Source organism: Xiphophorus hellerii, chromosome 1 (genome assembly GCF_003331165.1).
Source record: "Xiphophorus hellerii strain 12219 chromosome 1, Xiphophorus_hellerii-4.1, whole genome shotgun sequence".
Lineage (NCBI taxonomy): Eukaryota > Metazoa > Chordata > Actinopteri > Cyprinodontiformes > Poeciliidae > Xiphophorus > Xiphophorus hellerii.
The window spans coordinates 615,327-637,929 of NC_045672.1; the positions used below are offsets into that span (position 1 = coordinate 615,327).

The following is a 22,603-nucleotide window of genomic DNA, read 5'->3' on the forward strand; positions in this document are numbered from 1 at the left end:
ACCGCACACACCCCAATGTCCTTCACACTCAGAGCTGAAACCTTCCTAGGACTTCTGTGCTCCCCTTCCCCAGGGCGAGACACAGCCCAGTTTTAAATTTGGGTTTGCTTAAAATTGCTTGTCAACAGTCGGGGCTTCAGGATGGAAGTGTGTTTGTGTGTGAGAGAAAAAGGGGGCGAGAAAAGAAAAGAAAATGAAGATTGGGGAGCAGAGAGGCAAGGTTGGTGCTAGAGGTGAAAAATGAATTGTCTGTTGAAGCTGTTTTGCAGTCAATCATGACGGTAACTGATTTCCATCTAGTGGGGGGAGATTCAGGAACGGATCAAAAACGTCGGGAAGAAGAAAACCAGCATGAATGGACGTATAAGAGGAAGGATGAGGAGCTGCACTTTCCTCTGGCTCTTTCTAAGCATGTCTAAATATGCACAAAAAAAGAAGAGACAGACAGAGCCCACTCGTCATGTGAGGCAAATCTGAAAGGAGAAGCTTTAGTACAAAGTGAGCCGAGATGCCGGGCGAAGCTAAACGATTTCTTCACATTACCATAACGAAAGGACAAGATAAGGTCTTTCCATAAAAATATCAGCCACTTCCATCTCCCTCTACACCTGGCAGGCCTGCGTAAGTTCCCGGGCCTGTGTGAATGTCACAACTCTGCCATCATTCACCCGATATCTCCAGCGAATCAATAAGTGTCTGGCCGTGACATTTACCCACGTGCAAGAAGAGTTGTGTGTGCGCATTTATCTTTTTTGCATGTGTGCCACCTTCGTTTTGCTTCAGCTGATGTATGGTTGGGCAGAATGATGAAGTGAGTGTGTGTCTGAGCGGGCAGGAGAAATTTAAGAGGGGGAAACAAACAAACTGTCTATGTATGCATGAACATGCCTCATCCCATATGGTGACAACAAAATTTGTAAATCTGAGGACAGCACCTGTCCTACTAAACACACACGCCCACACACGCGCACACACACGCACACACACAAACGCATCTCTATCATACAGAGAACGGGCTCTTGGCAGCATAATAGAGCTCTTTCGGGCTCATCAGTTTGTCCAGTTTTTCAGCTCACTAACATATTAGAAGTGAAGATATGCTTCCTCTAACTGAGTGTATTAAATCTAATTATGTCTGTTTGGCTTGGATTGATAAAGAAACAGGGAACTTATAAAGGACTCACCCTCACTCAAGGTACATGCAAAAAGTCACAACTATGGATTCACCGACATATTGCCCGATATTTCAAATAAACGGGACAAATCTTTAAGGAGTTGTTCATATTGAGCTACAGGCTGCTTACTGATGCAGAGGACAGTAAAGATTTGAAGATATATATATATATATATATATATATATATATATATATATATATATATATATATATATATATATACTGTATATATATGTATATATACAGTATATATATACTGTATATACTATATACTGTATATATATATATATATTTCTATTGCATCCTTTCTGTGTCAGAATATTTTAATAAGGCGTCAGAGAAAGTCAGATTAATAACTGAATTCCTAAAAGAACTATTTAAAACTGCCCTAATTTAAAGTACAGAAGTGTAAGAAGCCATTTACAGACATCCTGTTTGCTGTATGGAGACATTAAAGATGTTATGACAGACAGACGTCATGCTGATCATTTTGTTCCGTCATCGTTTCATATGTTTGATATTTGGATTATTTGGACATAAAGGATCTGTCTCTGGTATAACATCAATTCATCGCTGCCTCACTGTCTTTTATGGATTATCAAGCTAATGTCAGAAGCTAAATACTGTTTAAATCAACAACTTTTTTACAGTTTTGTCTTTGATTTATAACATTTAAAAAACCAACTGGTTTACACTGAGACTTCTCTTACACATAGTGTGATATTGCCTCTCCTGACAAATAATTAAGGACTAATGACAAGAACGTATAAAAGAAACACTGTAAGATAAAGTTTATTCAAAATGGCCTAAACTCTGTATCAGCAGGTCAAAACTGGGTTATTAGACTCAAATCTTCTGATCCCTGTTGCTTCATTAATCTATATTATATAAGTGTTTGTTCCTTTTCTGTTTCAAGTAAAGAATTCACATTTCTTTAGGAAGTTTTCCTTATATCTGTGTAAAGAGCATCACACCATTCTCATTCAAGCATATTATCTTGTGAGAACCCAAACCTCTCATGCCAACTGAAAGAGAATAGAAACAAAAAACACAGCGCCATATCACTAAAGAAATGTAACTCAAACAGCATTTCAGCCCACATTAAGCACCATTTCTAACATTATCACAGTGGTACTTAGTGATCAAATTTAGTTACCTAATGTAATCTGCTGGTGATTAGGAGGTGCAAGTCTTGCATAAGTAATAGCCCCACTTTGGAGAGTTAAGGAGATTTCACCTTTTGCACAGTTTGAACTTGCTGTACTGAAACAGAGTGTGTAAAAGAGAAGTGGATTGAATTATTCCACCAAAAAGGTAGCTTTTGCATTTATTGTATTTTAAGAAACTGCTTAACCTGTTTGTTAAAATCAAGTCAAGTACAAACTGCTGATTTGTACTTGACCTAAGTATAAATCAATACTTATCGCTCAGTAAAAAGCTGTCAGAAATGACTTGTATACAGGACCTGTGACTGTGAATATGTGATTCCAGTATTCAGGCTGTAACTATAAATGAAAGATATAAATGAAATAAATTATCTTCACATTCAGAACCATTTGACAGAATACTCTCCAAAAAGACTTTCACTGGCAGTTAATGAGCTACTGCTTTCTTATTATACATCAGAAAGATTTGTTTGTAGTGAGAGGATGAAAGAAAAGATTGGGTTTTTCCTAACCAAAAAAATAACTTTTACTGAGCCACCAAAGGCTTTTAATCTGCATGAAATACTTCACAGTTCAAAGTAAATGCCAGGGCTTTAGAGCAGAGATACAGAGCAGTCTGTGAAGCCAGAGTCAAGGAAAGGGGAGCTTTGACTTTTAGTGATCTGATGTCCCTATTTCAAGGGCAGATAAGGCGTTGAGATGTTTGGTATGCAAGGTTTTGTTCGGGGACTTGCCTCAACAAGGACATTCAATGTAAGAACGATGTCACATAAACCAAGAGAAAACACAACAATTCTGATTGTTATGCATTATGTTCCAGATAGAGAAACCATTGTAGTGGCTTAAAACTCAGAGGAAAACAACACAAAAACAGAGTCAAAAAGATGCTTGGGGTGAGCAAACGTACAGTTATTGAGGAACAGCAGAACGGCGAAGCCCAGCGTGGATGTGGCCAGCAGGATTAGGCAGATGTTGCAGGGGATCATGAAGTACCGCACCACCAGCGACACTTTGTGCTGGTACCTGCGCTCCCGCTCCGGCGCCGGCGAAGGATAGTGGCAGCCGCTCATGCTCCACTCCAACGACCCCCTCCCCTCCAGGACGGGGGAGACAACAGGCCGAGGAGAGCGCCGGGGGGCGCCCAGGGACCCGTTGGAAAAAATGATGGCGGTGGGGTGAGGGTGGAAGATAATGAAAACAAAACTCAAAAAAACAAAACAAACAAAAACAAAAAAAGATGAATAATGGATGCAGTCTCAGCTGCGGTTCCAACCGTGCACTGTCACAGGGACCCGGTGACTGTTTCTGTCGGAGAATCGCAGCGGAAAGCTTTCAGCGGTTTGCGGGCGGCACATTTTTCACAGATAATAACATCCATTTGAGGCTAAAGGACAGACAGTGTGAGCAGGGACTCGTACAGCACCCCACCTGTCCGAATGACCTCCATTCCCTCTATACCCGATGGCAAACACCCAAACTAATGGGAATTTAATGTGCAACTATCCGTATAAACTTACAGGACAGACGTGTGTAGATTTAAGTAGGTGGTGATAATGTGCTTTGCAATTTGTGTTACAGAGCTGTTGGCATGAATCTATAAGCTAGAAATGTGTATGTGTTAGGTATGTGGGTGTTTGGGATTGTCAGATATCCACATGGAAACTTTCCACGGTAGGTCAATGGTAAATCCACAAAAAGAATCCGGTCCTTTCCTCTCTGTGACCCTGACTCGTAATTAGTTGATTGTGAAAGAGGTCAGGGGCTCCTCCAACATCCCTCTCTTCAAAAGACTTCCAGACCAAAACAAGATCCTTCGAATGGGTCAAAAGGAATTTCTCAAAGCGGGGGTGGCTTTTCAAGTTCCCTGTGGATGTGGTTCAATGCTCCTTTTTTAGCTCTTCTTAGCAAACAACTCTTTGCGTCCGACGGACTGGCTTCTTTGGTTGATGGTCAAGCACAAAAATCCCTCCAATGCTGACATCCTAACTGGAACAAGTTTATATCTGCTGAGGTGGTTGGCTGGGAAGCGTCTGAATGTTTTACTAGGAACACTATGCTCCCTGGAGCAAGGAGAAGACTTGTTTTTCCAACCTGTCGGTCACTGCTCCGTGGTTCGTTATGGAGGGGGTAAGCCGCTGCCCCCTTCCCCTGCAGCCCTGCTGGCCCCACTGGGGCCAAAAGCAGTTCAGAGGAAGTGTCACAGAGGGGGGAAAAGTTAAACAGGTGAGCAGTCCCACTCAGTCAGACGGTCCACAGCTGTCACTGCTGCTGATGTGCAACAAAATAAAGACTGAAGAAACTCAGTGACTGATGTAGATTGAGTCTGGTAGAGTGAAAATTGGTCAAGAAGATACTGAATTCTCCGTTTGTTCTGGTAAGGTCAGGAAAGAAACGCTCATCCTCAGGTATCCAACATTTACTCCCTCATCCGGTCCGTTGTATACTCCAGTTCATTCATGAGGTGCAGCCACTATTCACTGGCTGTAAAAATGACAAAATAGGCAGCAGGTTCCCAGAGCGCTGTCAAATCCCCAAGGTAGCAGGTAGCGGTCCCGGTGTCAGCACGCTCGGTCGGCCAGCCGGAGCGGCGGGGAGTGAATGAATGAGAGAAGTCAGCGGACAGAAAGAGACAGGCTGCAAGTGAGCGAAAAGGAAGGAGGAGTGCTGGAAGAAGAAAAAGCTGATCCCGACACTATGGTCCACCTTTTTTTTTTTTCCTGTTTTTGTGGGGAAAACAGCAGTGGCATATCGCTGGGCTTCCCAAACACTCGCCTCCAGAGCAGAGCGCTTGCTTCTCAGCGCCCAGCCAGCGAAATGGATGAGTGCATAACGAGAGAGCGAGAGAGACAGCACATGAGAGGGAGAGAGGGATGGGGGAGTGTATGAGGGGCTGTCTTTAACAAAGGCAGAGGGAGGGGAGGTGTTGGGAGTCGGACTTTAGTGAGGGAATAAGAAAAAACAAGCGAGGATAAAGGATTTTGGGAGGAGTATATGCGAGTCTCGTCAAAGAGAGGAGGGTCTGGCAAACCGGCAACACGGCAGCAACAAAGCAGAAGAAGGCCAAAGACTTGGGAGATGTCAACCAACTCGTCTGTTAGTTTGGAGTCTCATCAGAAGAGAGCCTCATCCACACAAGCTGCTGAATTTCCACAAAGCCTGAACGAAGCAAACTGAGAAAAATAAAGGATCTGCCAAGAGGAGGGGGCTAAATACATTAAGTCAGTCCAGGGTTTCCCCCAGAAAACTTGCTAAGCCTGGTGGTCGGGGCGCCGAAGCGGTCCACCGTGTTTTTATATTAAAAGATGCTCAGTAAACAGGAAATGTAAAAATATTACTGTGTAATTATATGTTACTGGAAGACATTGCCAGTAAAATGCTATCTCAACTCTGAACTAGTCTTAAAAACAACAAATCAAAAAATGCAATTAAAATAAATATCAATTATTTGCACTTCTGTTTAATCCAAATTAAGTCAGCGGCTCCATCAGGCCCCCCAGGGCTTTAGGAGCCCATAAATGCTAATATTTTAACACAAACCACAGATACATAAATGTAACATTTGTTTATTGAGATTATCAATGCTGCTAAATTTGATTTAATGGTTTCAGCATAAATAAATTAAAATATTTTAAATTGTTTAACATTTATATGTAAGATTTGAAGGCACTGGCTAATTTACTTTGTAAAAGTTCAAAGTGCAATATCCATCCATCCATTTTCTGTTCACCCTTTGTCCCTAATGGGGTCGGGAGGGTTGCTGGTGCCTATCTCCAGCTACGTTCCAGGCGAGAGGCGGGGTTCACCCTGGACAGGTCGCCAGTCTGTGGCAGGGCAACACAAAGACATACAGGACAAACAACCATGCACACACACACTCACCCCTAGGGAGAATTTAGAGAGACCAATTAACCTGATAGTCATGTTTTTGGACTGTGGGAGGAAGCCGGAGAACCCGGAGAGAACCCACGCATGCACAGGGAGAACATGCAAACTCCATGCAGAAAGACCCCGGCCGGGAATCGAACCCAGGACCTTCTTGCTGCAAGGCAACAGTGCTACCAACTGCGCCACTGTGCAGCCCTCAAAGTGCAATATTCATAGTTAAATTGTTTTGTTACCATAGTAACAATCTGATGCTGTGACTTTAATCTTTGAGTTTGAGCTGTTTGTTCACAAATACAAATTAGTAAACTGTAATTATAACTTATTGCTTTTTAGATTGGCCAGTTAAACTACTCCCCATCTCCCAGATTTCACTAAATCTAACACAGAAGCTGTTGGAGGTGCTGATGTTTTAGCAGCAAGAGGGGCCCCTAAGTCAAATTCTGCTCAAGGCCTCATACAGCCTTGGACCGGCCCTGCTTGATGAGTTAAATCCTCTGCACTGCGCAGAGATGTGGAACAAACGGGAGATTTAAATTAATGCTGCTAATGTGGCTTTAGTAGCTCTTCCATTTCGTGTCTATTGAGTTTTTAACAAGGGGACACAGAAACTATTTTGGTTGGTCCAGTTTAAGGGACGAGTTCCTCAGATCTCCATGCAATCGTGCACATTAACTCTGTCTGACTAAGTGGACAAAGTATTTGATATGGTTTGATGCTTCGTGTAATCGGAAAAATAATACTAAAAATAACAACAAAATAACATAAAACCAGCGTGATGCGTGACTACGAGGCGAGCGCTAAAGCTCCTCATTGGGCTGAACCTGCATGATGAGGTCAGAACTGGTTCATTAACCACTAACACACCGGTCAACTGGGAACACATACATGAATTTATCAGCGCAGACAGAGCCACACGCTGGGCAGCGTGTTGAGATGTAAAAGCTGCACAAAACTCTTTCTCCACAAATATAAATCATTCTCACCACTCGCTCAGCAACTTTGAAAACGCCACTACAAGTTATTCCTGGTTCATGTAGAGTTGCACAGCCAGAGCTAACATGCTGGGGTTTAAACTCCTACCTTGATCAAAAACTCTGCAAAGAAACACAATTCCTCACAGGGGGTTGATGTAAATATCCATACAGGTCAGGTTAGGGTTAACTGGACACAGTTAATCCTAACCCACTTGTTTGTGACCCCCTTAGACAAAACAAACCAAACAAAAAATGGAGAAACTCTGCATCTCTTTCACACTTGCAAACCAATATTCTACTAATTAACCTTTGGAATGTCTTTTCAGGCTTTGCTCAGTGAATAGATTCTTCTTTCCCACGTAAATTAACTTTAAAGCCATTAATCTGCCAGTGATCAGAGTTGATTGAAGAATTGTCTAATTATCGGTTCCGGTTGCTGTTCAACTACACGCTGCTATTCTGTGACTTAGCATTGGTCAAACTGGAAAATGAAATGGTGCCGTCTACCCATGGCCATTTTACACCAACTGTGTTGTACGAGTTGACAACACGTTGTCAACTCGTATGCCACTATGTTGAAGACCTTTTCAACAAAAAGTTCAAGTTATTTTAAAATTAAAGTTATCTTCTACATTTTGCTCAAAGTCTACTGTAAATAAACTTGGAATAATTTGTCATTTGATCAGAACCAAAACAAATGAAAATCATAATACATTTTCAATTAATAGCATATAAACTAATAAAATAATGTACGATTTCATATTTTTTATGATTATTTATGAAAATGCTGACACAACGCATACACTGGTCCCATATGACTTAAGGAAGAGGTTTATTTACAGGTTCTAAGTGAAATTTGGAGGCATGAAATGAACAACCTCCTCATTTTATTTATTTCCTGTTGGATTCAAAACTATTACCCTGACTAAAAATAATTTGAATTCGTGGGTCAGAACGCCAAAACAAGGCAAAAAAATTCTCCAACAAAAGCATCTTTAATGACATGACCAACATTTAGAAGAAGATCTGTCCACTTTTTTGAACTGCCAGTCAGAAAATATGTTTTGAGAAGATGTAAACTTTCCAGAAGCATTATATTTTTGTGTTTACATCATAGCATAACACGACCCCGCTAGTTTAAAGAAACTCCACAACAGCAAGCACAGATGCAAGGCGGCATCAGTCATCAATTATTTATGTGTTTTCTTTCCAACTCTTTCCCTTTCAGCCCCCTCCTGCCCCCACCAATGGCTCACACACATTAAACACACATCCACACAGCAGCGCTAACCTGAACACAATCAGCATCTCAAGGAAGATGCGCAGCTCTTACTGTCAGCGGCTCTCTGTCTGCCTGCAGCTAACATGGAGGCATCACAGTAACAGGTAGGCCGTCGTGTTTCACACTCATTTATGTCTTTGACAGTGAGTTTGTTCCCAGGCCCAAGCTGAGCTTGGTGGAGCAGGGGGTTAGCCTGCCCCTAGGGGTCGAAAGTTCAACATCCCTCCATCCAATCAGAGGAGTATCTCAGCTCTCTTCCAACACAATACCAGCAGACAGTCATCAGCTCTCATGTTGCAAAACAACCTGATTGATGAGTGAGAAGCAAAAAAGAACCATCTGCTCTTTCTGAAGCTTTTTTTTAATCTCTCTGTGTTTTAAATACTCAACAAATGCATGAAGCTATAACAACACAGAGCAGAGGAAAAAGCAACATCAATCATGTTAAATTAGAAACAACGTGCAGCTTCTCCCAGCAGAGGGCAGCGAGGAGACACTCGCCTCTCCCTGCTGCCACGACCCAAATAAAATCTTCCATTGACATCAAAGCTCAGCTGCTTTGATCCATTTTTAATGCCACAAGTATACCAGAAGGTTAACATCTCTCTCCGAACGCTTTGAAATAGCAATTTCCATTAAGGGAGCCAAAGGAGCTGCTTTCTTGTTTAATGGTCTGGCAGGAGAGATATCTGTGTGCCGGAGCACATGCGTGGGGGTGAGCATGTGTGTGTGTGTGTGTGTGTGTGGGGGGGGGGGGGGGGGGGGGGGGGGGGGTGCGCGCATATGTGTGTGAAATTTGTCCTGTTCAATAACTGATGGGCAGTTATGCTTCAATCAACGATTATTGTGCGTGTGTGTGAAGCTGGGCAGCATTCTCCACAGAAAACAGTAGCTGCCCTTGCAGAATGACAGGATTTTCCCATAACAGTCTAAATGATAATAAGTTGAAGATAAATGAAAAAAGAAAATGTTTCCGCTGAGATTTACTTCACAGCATCAAAAGGGAGGAAATTTAACTTTTCTTTTGCATTTTCCGCGCAGAGAGTGAGGAGTTACGAGCCGTTTGGTTTGTTTTTCAATGCAGGATCTATATCGCTCCCTAAAATAAAAACATGTTCCAAATCTTCCTCTTTTGTTATACCAGGTGAATTTTATCAGGCCATTTTCTCTGAATGCTGTGGTCACATAAAATCTCGGAGCTACTCCTTCTGCTGGCACCAATCAACAGCCTGAATAGCAAATTTACATCAGCACCTTTCAGAGCTGCCATGCTGATTCACAGAAAGTAGCTTGCAAAAAAAATTGCAAAGGTGAGTACGCACTCGCTGGATGAATGTCTGAAAAAATAAAAAGCAAATAAAAAGCATTATGTAGTCTGGAAGAAATTTCATAACAGAAAACGTTACTGAAGCTATTTTGAAAGAGCAAAATGTTCCACTTTTTTCTGCAGTTCCTGCTGAACATATCGCTAGCCCTTCAACAGGAACATTCATTTTAGTTTATTGTGACTTTATGTGATAGATTGGCAAAAGTAATGCAGAAAGGAAAATTATACATGTCTTTTTTTTTTATCTTGACAGTGTGATGTGCTCTGGAGGAGCAGAAAAGGAGTAAAAGTCTGCTAATATGATAACTATTAATTCAGTTCAATTCAGCTATATTTTATTAATTCCAATGTGATATTAAATACTATTGGAGCTTTTATTACTCAAGCCTTTTCAGAGTTGCGATACAGATGATGATAGCTGTGAATAGCAGTCAGTGAGTAGCTTCTAAAGAAGCTTCTGACTGAAGATGTGCTGGTGGACCAGAATCGCCTCGAAGCCATCCAAACTCCTCCCACGCCCGAGTTTTTGCCTCAGCAACCACCTGATCCGCATGCCGCTTCGCCCGCCGGTACCCATCAGCTGCTTCTGGAGTCCCACAGGTCAAAAAGGCCTGATAGGAATCCTTCTTCAGCCTGACAGCATCCCTTACTGAAGGTGTCCACCAAAGGGTTCGAGGATTGCTGCCGCTTTTTGTCTTAAGATTGCAAACTAGATGGTTTTATTGATGTTATGTTCTATTAAATTTATATGTTTCAATAGAGAAAGTTATATCAATTCATGTCAAAGTTAATGAATTAAAACTTAAAAAACTTTTTGTCCAATTTAAATACTGAGACAAATTTCCTGGAGTAGATGTAAATAAACATGTTTACTATTGTGAATCAGCTTGTAATTTTGAATAATGCATAGTAAAAATCCTGCTCTGCTGTTAAATCCTCCACAGCAGGATTGTGTGAGAGGGTTTAAAACAGAAAAGAGACATTGTCAGTGAATGCACCGCCACCCATTAGAGTGGGATGCCATCCATTTTTCAAAGCGGGCGCTATCAAAAGCGAGGTTGCTGCCATCACTAATGGCATTAGAGATTATTCTGTCCATTGTAAACGAGCATTTTAATGATGTTGATGAAAAGGATGGAGTCCGTGAAAATTTAGAACAGATTTGGTCATTGCCAGTCCGTTGGCCCACTCCGCTGCTCGGATCCGCTCATTTCAAAGACAGTCAACTGTTCTGTCGTTTTGTGCTTTATGGCACAGAATATGTATAGATCATAACAAAACAGGTTTAACTATATTTACTAGAGCATGCAGAGGCCATTAACAGCCATTTCCTGGGTTTTTATGGGTCTGTTGCCCAACATAACATCACTTGGTCTAATTTCTTTTATGAACTGCGTATCCAACTGCTAAAGGACATCAGAAGGCCATGTTGAGTTCTTCATGCGCATCGAGCCATGCAACAGAGGAAAGCGGTGGGAAGCCAATGCTCTGCTACTCAGTGGGCCATGGTGGCACGGCACTAACAGGTGGGCCAGATGTCTCTCTGTGGTATTAACTCCAATTATCATAAGTCAGACTTCATTGTGCCGTCCAGCAGATTCCCAGACTTCCCACTCCTCAGGCCTACAAGCTGAGCAGCATTCAATCACCAACATGGAGGCCAGCGCTCTGCACAGCTGTGTGTGACTAAACACATTAACCTTTGCTCTCTGATAAACTCCCATAAAGAGGAAAACAACAGGCTGGCTGATGGAGAAGGGATGGAAATCAGGGAGCCTGGTTAGGGCTGGGAAATATGGATTTACAATTATATCATAATCATTTTTATCGCTATTGTGATAACCATAAAAATGACGACTAGAAAAACTATTTAATTGCATTTTAATTAGGTAACTGTATGTTACAGCATTCATGATGCCAGAAACACAAACTCTGGAAAAAAGATTACCATTTTTAACAGCTGCACACAGTAACTACATTTAATCATATTTTACTGATATTTATAGATACTCTCATGGAAAAAATGGTAAAAACAACATTTCTGATCATACTGTCATTTCTGTTTCTTCTTTGGTATAATTAATTGAAATTTATTGACATAACAATAAATCAAAATTTATTGGAGAGGAACTGAAACTGAAATGTAACATGGACATTAAGCTGATTGGGCTATGAAGAAAAAAGTTTTAGACCACAATAAAAATCATTGTGGTCTTTATGGGCTTTGATTCATATAAAAGTTAAAAAAAAAAAAAAAAAAGCAAAACTACAGAATAATTAAAATTAAAGAATAACACAGTTTAAGTTTCAAAATTAGTTAAATGCTTTCAGAATCAAAATCAACTTTAATCTGTGGGTGTAAACAGGGAATCACAATATTTTTTTTCCAAAATTTATTTATGCTTTAACATTAGGTACAGTGTAAAGGCAATGCAATAGTTATATAGTTAAGGGAATCACAATATTTAACAAAAAACACTCAGTTATCATAGGGGCAGTATTACGTATTTTCCAGGCACAATCAAGTAACTATGTCACCTTATTATGTTAAAGATGAATATATCAAACATGACTTAAAATAAACTTGACTTTGCAATGTAAAGCCTTGAAATTGGGCCTCTGTCTCTTTAAGAAGCCTCCAGCAAGTCATCAATGTTTATCTTTTTTTTTTCTTTCTCCCCTCCAGGGGGTCTTTTGTGGGCTCTAGTGTCCCTTATATGAAAGTAGGCTGACAGGAAAGGGGGAAGGAGAGGGGGGAAGACATGCGGCAAATATCGCCGAGTCTGGGAATCGAACCCACGAAGGCCGCGTCGAGGACTCAAGGCCTCCAAACGTGGGTCGCGCGTGGGTCAACGTCCTTACATTAAGTCAGTGTATGTGAGTCATGTCACATGGCGATGATGCCCCTTCCCAACTAATTGCTCAGACTTTCTAGCCATGTATGAAGGTTAATGTGGGAAAATAACTGGATCTGTTTCACATGAGGCTCAAATATTCCTCCTGCTGCCAGTGATCAGCTGGGTCCGATGACTGCAGCTGGCTAAAATCCTGATGCTTTTCCCTGCAGTAATTCTGACTACAGTTATGTAAGAATGCTGGCAGTCAGTCAGCTGTGCATGATGGCAAACATGTTAAAAACAAACCAGACACCATACTGTCACACTCATGTTTAGTTTATGAAGAAACTAATGGCAGAAAAGATTATTTACTGTGAAAACACTCTTCTATAGCCGGTCTGTTTTTGTGTATGTCTAAATAAGTAAAAATCACAATATTTATTAACATGATTTTCTGTCTTATTTAACTTTTCTTAATTTGTGTGTATGAATTGCTCTGATGGATTATTAACCTGATGGCCCTAGAGCTGACCAAAGCCACAGAAGTGAAGCAAAGATAGAAAATCGATGGATGGTTCAGTTATTCTCAATATAACTTCAGGTAAGTGGAGAAGTCTGAACATAATAAATAATGTAACAAATAAAGCGGACTTTTGCCAGATTCAGTCATTTTGCTTTTTCCCAGTAAGACAGATACAACTACAAAGAAAAAAGAAAGAAAGAAAACTAATTTTTGTTGTGTTTTCTTAGCTAAAATTATCTCTCAGAAATCTGACCTCATTACAATAATAAGATCTCAAAGATCTCAAGAAAATTACCTTTACACATCAAGATTAAAATTAATCAGATCCAGCTCTAGAAATAGATTAGATTTTTTGTTAAAATTTATCTGAAGAAAATCTGAATTTGAACAAAATAAATTATTACAGTATTTGTTAACTTGTTGGGAATCATTTTCTCTTTTTGTCATGGTTTCATTTTCACACTGATGTGCCTGGAAGATATTGGTCAATAAAATTTTGATCTGTGAGAACAAAAAGCTCCACAACATGAGTGAACAAAGAGTTACTAAAGTTGAATGTTACTGACAACATCAGCCTCCAGTTTCTGTTTCCTTCATCAAAAAGTCTGTGAGCTTTAAATACACCTTGTGGGTTCGGTTCCATCCAGCCAGACACATTTTATGAAGAAGCCATGATATCTGAGCAGATCTAGTCTCCATGTTGGCTCAGTGACGCTGCGCTTCTCTGTGATGTTTTCCATGACAGTCAGACGAGCCGGGTCGGCACGCTGCTGGGCTCCTCACGCTGACTCACTGCCACTCTCTGCTCAGCGTTGGCTGTCGCCTGCTGTTCAATGCGATGCTGTTACAAGTGAGATCCAACCCAGAATATTTCCTCAATCATTCAGGACTTGCAATCCTTCTGTCCTCCTAAGCTGCTGTTTGTGTCGTTTAGCAGCAGAATAACATGGAGAAGCCTGATCTGTCCATCCTGCTAACACTGCCTGGCTGTCCAGAGGGGAGGCGGCATCTTCAGCTCACATCACCCAACCTACATCTGACCTGTTTTCAGCTCATGTTGACCCAGCTCTTTGCCTCAGGCCTGGACCGGGCCCTGTCCGCTGCTGGAAGATCATTTTAATATTCCTATTGTTGTCTCCTGAAGCAGAAGTGCTAATAGACCCAAGACTGCTGTCTACTGACCTCCCACCTTCACTTCCCATTGGCCTTCTAAATGAACAGGAACTAATTCAGGCAGAAATAAATTCCTATTAAATGCCTCTGATTTTCTAACCCGCAACAACAGTGATTACAGAATGTAATATCCTCTCCACTCAGCCGCCTCGCCCTGTTTACTCGATCTTCGGCACTGACATTTGTCCATTAATAGCCATGTAAGGAAATTATTCTAGTGGACTGGCACAGATGGAAAAATAATGAAAGAAACAGAAAAACGACTGACAGGAAGAGAAGCAGGGAGGAGGAGAGCAACCTGGGAGCCTGGCTGCTGTATGCAGAGCTAGCAGAGAGTGACACTTCTCCATGTGGCTGGCATATGGAGCCAATTGTGGTAGCGCCACAGGATGGTTAGAAGCAGAGAGTCAGACCAAGAGTGGCTGGCTCTGACAGTCTTTACACTGGAACGGACAGGAGCAGGGAGCCCAGGGTGATACAGATGTCAATCTCAGGCCAAAACCGCCATCTGTCACCAAGAGTCGGCCAAGCTGAGCTAGCCAGGTCACACAGAGAAAGTGGAGGGAGAATCACTATAAACTGCCATCCGGAGCGAAAACAGAGGACAGATGTACAGAAGGAGAAAAGATTTCCTAAATTGACAAGCAACACTTTTCTTTCCGATTGTCAGATTTCCTTCATTTGAATGTTTTACATACTCTTGCACTATGAGCATCCACTCAGTGTTAACACTTTTATGTATGGCAATAGTTCCAAGCTAGGTCCACTTTAATCAAACTCTACTGTAGTTTGTCTGTCTAAAAAGTCTGGTTCATTGGAGAAGTGTGAATGAATCGAACTCTGATGCGGACTAAAGAATCAAACTCTGGTTCAACTACAAACCTCCGTCTGGGTTTGGTTGAAGTGAACTCTGATGAGGTTCGAATGCGCATATGAACACCAAACGGACAGCTCCAAACGGAGCTCCAAAAGCAGGAAGTGAACTACAGCGCAGGGCATTCTGGGTGAATACAACCAAAACAAGAAAAATAGCTTCTTTTGCCAAAGCCAAAAGAGAAAAACTCCAACCACTGAAATCTTACGCCATTCCATTTCTGTTTGCATTTTGTAACGGAAATGCAGCTCAGACTCTCCTTCAGAAGTTTTCTTTGTTTTATTTCCTTCAGTGGCTCCTTTTGCAGCACCACCACTGGCAAGAAGGGGAACAGGTTTTACAACTTGTTTGGATCATTTGACATAATACCAGTTGAAAATGTAACAAATGTTGCAATTTGGCCCCCAATCAAACCGAGTCTACTGGATGTTTTGGATGTGAAAACATCCTAAAAGGTTGGGTTGACCTCCCACCACTCCCGCCTGTTTGCAGTCCAGTGTTCATGGATTCACCTGTTCACAGGTTGTTGTGCAGCTTTAGCTGCCAGGTAAAAAAAACATAAACACATGTTGGTTTTTTTGAAGCTACAGGTTTGAAGACAACAGTGGAAAGATCTAATCAGGCTTGAACAGCAGGAGTAAACAGTTCAGCGCCGATCTCCACTCAACCTGCCAGAGACTGTAGTTTACATTTTAGACTTTTATTTTGAAGTTAGAAAGGAAGCAGTTCTTGAGTGACTGACACTTGGTTACTGAAGAAGCAGTCACTACTTCTAAAATGTTTTTTGGTTGAAATTTGGACATTTGGCAGATAAAAAGACACCGACAAATAATTCGTAAGTATTGAAATGTTTCTTGTAGTCTGAGCTTCTTACTGATCAAACTTTAGCTGTATTTTTCTAAAACAGAGAGAATATGAAAACAGTTTGAAGTTCATTTCCTAAAACATAAGAGTAAAGACCTGCTCAAACCTGATTTTAACTATTTAAAACAGATTACAGACTTAATAAAGTAGTTATTTCTGAAAACAAAAAAATCAGAAGTTTCTTAAAAACCACAGCAACTATAACATGTGATCTTGTGAATATCAAATACTTGTCTCATGACCAGAATGTCACTACTGTTGTTAGTTGTATTGTTATTTTTCCAAGTAAAATGAATTAGTACAGTTGTGTTGAAAATAATAGCAGTCCCATATGACTAGCAAGATAAATCACTATTTTTGTTTGAATTTCAATTTCTACACTGCAAGTAAGTTTCTAGAAGGTTTAGTAAAGGTATAGAAAACCAACAGACCAACAACAAACCTATAAAGAAATGCAGAAAACGTTAAGCTGTTCAGCTACAATGGCATCAAATGCTTTAAAACAAACCAGAAAGTCAAGGAAGAAAAAGAAAAACAACTATTTGAATGGATCGGAGAATAACCAAATTGGCAAAGGCTCAGCCAAGGATCAGCTCCAGGAGGATTAAAGAAGATCTGCGATTGGCTGTGAGTTCTGCAACAATCAGACGATGTCCATGAGAAGCCAAGCTACCAGAAAGAAGCCCCCACAACGTTCCATTGTTTAAAAAAAAGACGTGCTGAAAGCGGCTACAATTTGCCAAAGAACATATTGATTGGCCTAAAAAGAAACGCCGTAATATTTTGTAGACTGATGAAAGTAAAATTTTTCTTTTTGGTTTCACAGACAGTTGGGCAAACGTCCTGCAAACTCTGAATTCAAGCCACAGTGAATACAATAAAGCATGGTGGTTCATTTATCAGATACCAGGGATTATGGATCAGTTTGAGTACACCAGAATACTGGAATAAGTCATATTGCCATATACTGAAGAGGAAATGCCCTTGAAATGTTTGTTTCAACAAGACAATAACCCCAAACACACCAGCAAGCGAGCAAAATTATGGTTCCAGACAAACAGAATTCAAGTAATGGAGAGGTCAGCACAATCCACGGACCTTCATCCCACGAAGAGCATTTTTTGTACGCTGACCTAAAAAATGCTGTTCATGAGGAAAAACCAAGAAATACAGAGGAATTGGGAACATAGTACAGTTGTCCTGAGGTGCAGAACCTGTTGACCGGTGCCAGAAGTTGGTCGACTCCATGGGACCACAGATGTGAAGCAGTTACCAGAAACCATCATTATGCAACTAAATATTAGTTTATGACTCTCAGGAAAGATGAACTTTCCAGCATTTCTTAGTTTATATAGTTTATTTTTGAGTTTGTAAAGAAAGATGTCAACACTACTATTTTTTTAACATTGCATTTCTTAAAATATAATGTTAAAAAATATTGAATATTAAAATATTGTAATATTCAATTACTTTTTCCACTTTTCTGCCTTGAAATAGAAGCTGCAGTGTCCCCACTGCATTTGTGTTCATTAAAATACAATTTATTTAAAGGATTTTGAGGTTTACTCACCTGTTTAAATACACTGCTATTATTATGAACATAACTGTATGTGTGATCATCTTTAATATTTAATACCACCAGAACACAAGTTATTAAACAGTCAGACTCTCATGCCGGGTTGCTATTTTTGTCTTATTGTAATTTACTTCAAATTGAATTTATGTTGTATCAGTCTTGCACCATGGTTGAGATTAATTTTAAACAGAAGATGCAAATGGACGCTAACTCATCCATCAGCAGAGAAAGGCTGAGAAAGGCTGATGGATGAGTTAGGTTTAGTGAAAGAAACCTGTAAAAATGAGCAAGAGCAGGATATAAAAACTCTGAAAGACAGTTATGTCTATGCAAGGTGTTGCTCCATAATTAGAAAATGAATCTCAAAAACAGAAAAGCTTTTTGTTAATGAGTATGGATGAGTCAGGATGTCATTAAGCACATAAAAAATTGTTTTAGATTCCAGATCCATCAAAAACTCATCTACAAGCCTGCAAATCTCTTCCTACAACAATAATCAAGATTATGTTTTTTTATCAAATAATTACCGTTTCCTTCATGTTTTACGATCTGCAGCGCAGCGTTTCAGCTGACATGCCTGACATAGACTGTGGTTACAATATATGAGCAGATTTACCTGATTGGCATTCTGGCACCAGCGCAGACAGGGACAGCCGTTAAACTCTGGGACACTTTCATTTGCATTTCCAGTAATGAACACGCTCTCTAATTCCTTCTCCTTTGCTTGCATTTTCACAGCGCTTCGCTGGCAGCTGGCTGCACGTCAAGCCCGATCCTCTCAGAGAGAGGGCAAAGAGGAAATATTAATTGGCGAGCGATACCTTCTTGTTGAGACGTGGCCCATAAATGAAGCAACTATAAATTATTTATGTGCCTAATCAGACGCCATGTGCATTTTCTTTCAAACAAGACAGCTTCCGTGCAATTCTTTTTATTCCCCCCCGCTCACTGCCTCCTCCTAAATAATTCGACTTCTGACAGCAATGAAACCAGAAGCTGGAAGCAGAGGCCTAATGAAAATATGGGGGCATGATGATGAAATCGCTGTTTTCAGGCTGCAATCGAGGTCAAGAAAATGAACGGCCAGCTTAGCAGACATCCTGTGTTTGCAGGTTTATGGAAGGTGAGCTTCCTGTTGTAAATATAACAGAAATAATGAACAGAAATCATGGAAAAATGAATGATTCATGGAAAGAGCATCGCCCAGGACACCAAGCATGTTGAAGTAGAAAGGCTAGGCAAAATGGACTTACAGTTTTATTGAGATACTTTGCGGTAATTATGTGATAATGATGAACATAACGATAAGAACTTTTCATTGTTTTTTTTAGCGTTGCATTAGATTAAAAAAATAAAATTCCTAAAATTAAAACAGCTGATCCAAAAGTAAGGTGTTGTTTTTGGAAGCCTAATCTGTGGCTTTTACAGCGCCGCCAATTTAACCATCAAAAGCTCAACACAGCAAAGCACAATGTGAGCCATTACAGCAGGATGCTGCACAAAAATAAAAGGTGTTCTCCTGTTTGTAGATGTTGTGTGCTACTGCAGTCGGAGCTCAGAGTGAGCCGGGTCAGTGCCGTCACAGATGTGTTGTAGTTAGAGGGAAACCAGAGCTGGAAAAGATGGTCATTACTGTAGAAGAAGAAAGCGGCGAGTGTTGATAAAGAACAATCGTCAGACACCAGACGGCAATATTTCCTCATATAACCCTGAGACCAGCTGTCTGTCATCCACAGGCTTTAGCTTCATCCCCATAGTCACACAAAGCTCTCAGACACACACACACACCCCCACACACACACCGACACACACATACACACACACACACAGCGGATGTCTTTCTATCTTCACAGGAATTTTACATTGACTTCCAGCCATTTTCATTTATCTTAAGTCACACCTTAACCCTAAGCCTGACCTCTAACCCTAAAACAGCACTCCTGGGCCCCACACGGAGTAGTGGGTCCTCACTATAGTATCTGTTGGAAAAACAGACAAAACTACTGTATAACATGCTAAGGTAGCATGTCGTACATTACAAAGTACGACATATTAAAACACACACATTAAGACGAGATAAGTGTAACAAACTGGCATTCAAACAGTAGAGACACAGACACGTTTCCTCTCAAAATGCCACAAAAGGTGCTAAGGGTTAAAAGAAATGCACCGCTAAAATTTGCAATAAGAAATAACAAGAATGTGGGAACCTGAAAGTTCAGTGGATAGATTTATAACTTTGTTCTTGAGTCAGTCAGAAGGGAAAAAACAGAAGCTAGAGAGAAATTTCTACAACACCAAGTCTGAAAGACGTACTTCTGTTCCATAAGCTAACTCATAAAGAGTCAGCAGCCTTTCCTCATAGTTGCTGCAATCTGATGTGAAAGCAGAAGTCTGGTGCTGACAAACAGACTCACTAAAGCCGCCTTGAGGTACACCACAAATTACACTCAGTGTTTGAAAAGTGTCAGTTTGCTGGGCCTTGTTACTGACCTCTATCTATAAGACAAAAAAAGAGGACAGCGTTGCTCCACAGGGATCAATAAAAATGAAATTTTTCAGGACTCAGGGTCAGAACACAAAACCTCAATTGTGGTTCATGAGTAGATTCCATTTTAGCTGCTAACTAAAGTCAACAAAAGGGGAAGGTTCAGACTGGAGGAACGGCTGTCTTGTCTGGCTCTCAATCACTTTCTGCCATAACAACATTGATCATTGATGTGTACAGATTTATGCATCACCACATTTCTAGTCCAAGGTGGAGGATTAGATGATGTTTGTCTGCTGCATTGACAGGCCGTCGTGTTTTCTCACCCCTCCACCTGATGATGGCGCTGTAGATATTCACTGTCTTCAAACCGACAGGTGGCCAGCCCATCTCTGTAGTTAGCACCAAAACAAACAGCAGAACCTTCTGTACTCTGGTCAGCCGGTCCGAGACTAAACTAAATATTTCAAAAGATGATCCAGGACAAGAACCTTTTGGCTTCAAGCTGATTGCAGGATTATAACCTCTGGTACAAAATTAGATGTCTTCTAGACCTTTACTGTTTTATGAAAGATCTGCACAATTCACCACCGTGTTTATAAGATGCAGAACTTTTCATTAATTTACAGGAAGTACAGCGTATGTACGGTGCCACAAAGCGCCTCTTTTTCCCAAATGGCAATCGGTTTAGGAATCTATCAGAAATCACAAACAGTTGACTGTAAACATTCCCCGCAGCAACACATGCAGAGTGGCACTGTGTCGACTTTCTAACTCCAGTTAGCAATGCGAGCCTATTCACACACTATAGAAACATCTGCCTACATGTAGAACTGATTTAATCAAATTCAGTCCTGAAAAATTAACACCTGAAGCTTTCATTCCATTCTTAATGCACTGCAGCAACTGATGGGGCCCACCAAATGGGCCCCATGAGTTTATCAGCTGGAATTCTGACCTCACTGTGCAGAGCAACGAATAACCTGCTTGTTTTCTTCAAAGTGGAAACAAGCTGTTTTTACAACCATTAGGCTGATAGTGATGAGCAACTAAACCTGTCAATATTATGTTCCTGTGGGATTTCTAGTCAAAGTAAAGCCTCTCTCTTAAATGATCTATTTGCTGTAAGCATGTCAGGTTTTATTATTATTATCCCAGATATTAAACTAATAATCTGTTCTTTGTTTCAGACTTTTATTTTTAAGTAATAAAGGAAGTAGTTATTCAATTGACAAAGTGGGCTAATAAATACTTTAAATATAATTTTTAAATTTTAAGAGACTATAAGTTGCATTAGTTGCTAACTATGCTGCAGCTAGCATCAGCTTCAGCACTAAGCTAAAGGGCTATTCCATAGATTTATCGAGTCTGGACTCGTTAAAAGTAAACTCCTTTAGGTGAAAATCTAAAATATTCAGATGGATCAAACCTGAACCATTTCTACAATGAACACAGATTTTTATTGATTTTATCTTTCAGAGGCTGGGGGAGAGAAAACAAAATATATTCCTTATACGTTGCCATGTGAGCTAGAATTAACAGAAGCCTTTCAGGTCCAATATTATTCATACTTCCATCTGATTTGGACTTGTTTAATTTAACCAAGACGTTTGTTTCTGATAGAAAAGGAAAAAGGGTTGTCTCAAAAGATAAAAATCAGTGTAAAAATGTATCAACATTGAAAGATTGCTCTGTTTTTATTTACACTTAAAACATGCCAATAATGATGTAAACTCTTCTCGATAATATATGAGAAATCGCTTATTGATATTACAAAACTCAAACGTTTCCTCAATGTTTTCACTGGAGACACAGAAAAACATTTAGATTATTGAATTGATCTTTCATGATCTCTTCCAACCTCAATCATCCTAATCTTTACATTCCCTCTTATTCTAGATGGGACATCCAGTCAGAAGAAACATGTTGGTAAAATTCAAATATTACTTCAAATCTGCCAGAGGTATGAAAACTTCTGAGCTGTCAGTGTGTCTGCTTTAGAATCACTTGTAAATACACTTTATGAAAATCTGGGCATATTATGTTTGAGAAACAAATTAAAATATTAGTTTAAAAATGCCCCCTCCTGATTCACGTATTGAGTTGGTTTATGTAGCAGCAGCAGTTCTACTTTTTCATCCATTATTAAGTAAAAATAATTAGTGATTTTGTGTTTGTTTTTGTTAATAATGCTAAAATACCATTATTTTTGGTATTTTAGCGAGTTAGTCGAACCTAAATCAACACTTTTCCTTTCAGCTTTTAATAAGTCAGTTTTTCTAAAATCATTGTATTAAGGTGCTGGGTGTTGGATTCTAATTAATATTATTATTATTCAGCCAGTTGCTGTTATATTATCTCTTTCAGGGTTGATTTTTGTTTTGCATTATTTTCGTTTTACATTGCTGTAATTTACATTGATTTTAAATGTGTTTTGAGGAAAGTGTAACTGTAGTGGT

The 22,603-nt window shown here is 40.1% G+C and overlaps 1 protein-coding gene across 10 annotated transcripts in view; it reads right to left on the reverse strand.

The window, feature by feature from the left end:
* The window catches only part of agrn (agrin), a 466,151-nt gene that overhangs the window by 300,274 nt on the left and 143,274 nt on the right, over window positions 1-22,603 (reverse strand). For 2 of the 10 annotated variants that reach the window (XM_032562749.1, XM_032562722.1), the window contains exon 1: window positions 3,249-5,160. The exons of the other annotated variants lie outside the window; for them this stretch is intronic. In XM_032562749.1, the coding sequence (XP_032418640.1) occupies window positions 3,249-3,411 (163 nt within the window). In that variant the 5' untranslated portion in view covers window positions 3,412-5,160. Of the gene's footprint in view, window positions 1-3,248; window positions 5,161-22,603 lie in introns of those variants that run through there. 10 annotated transcript variants of the gene reach the window in all.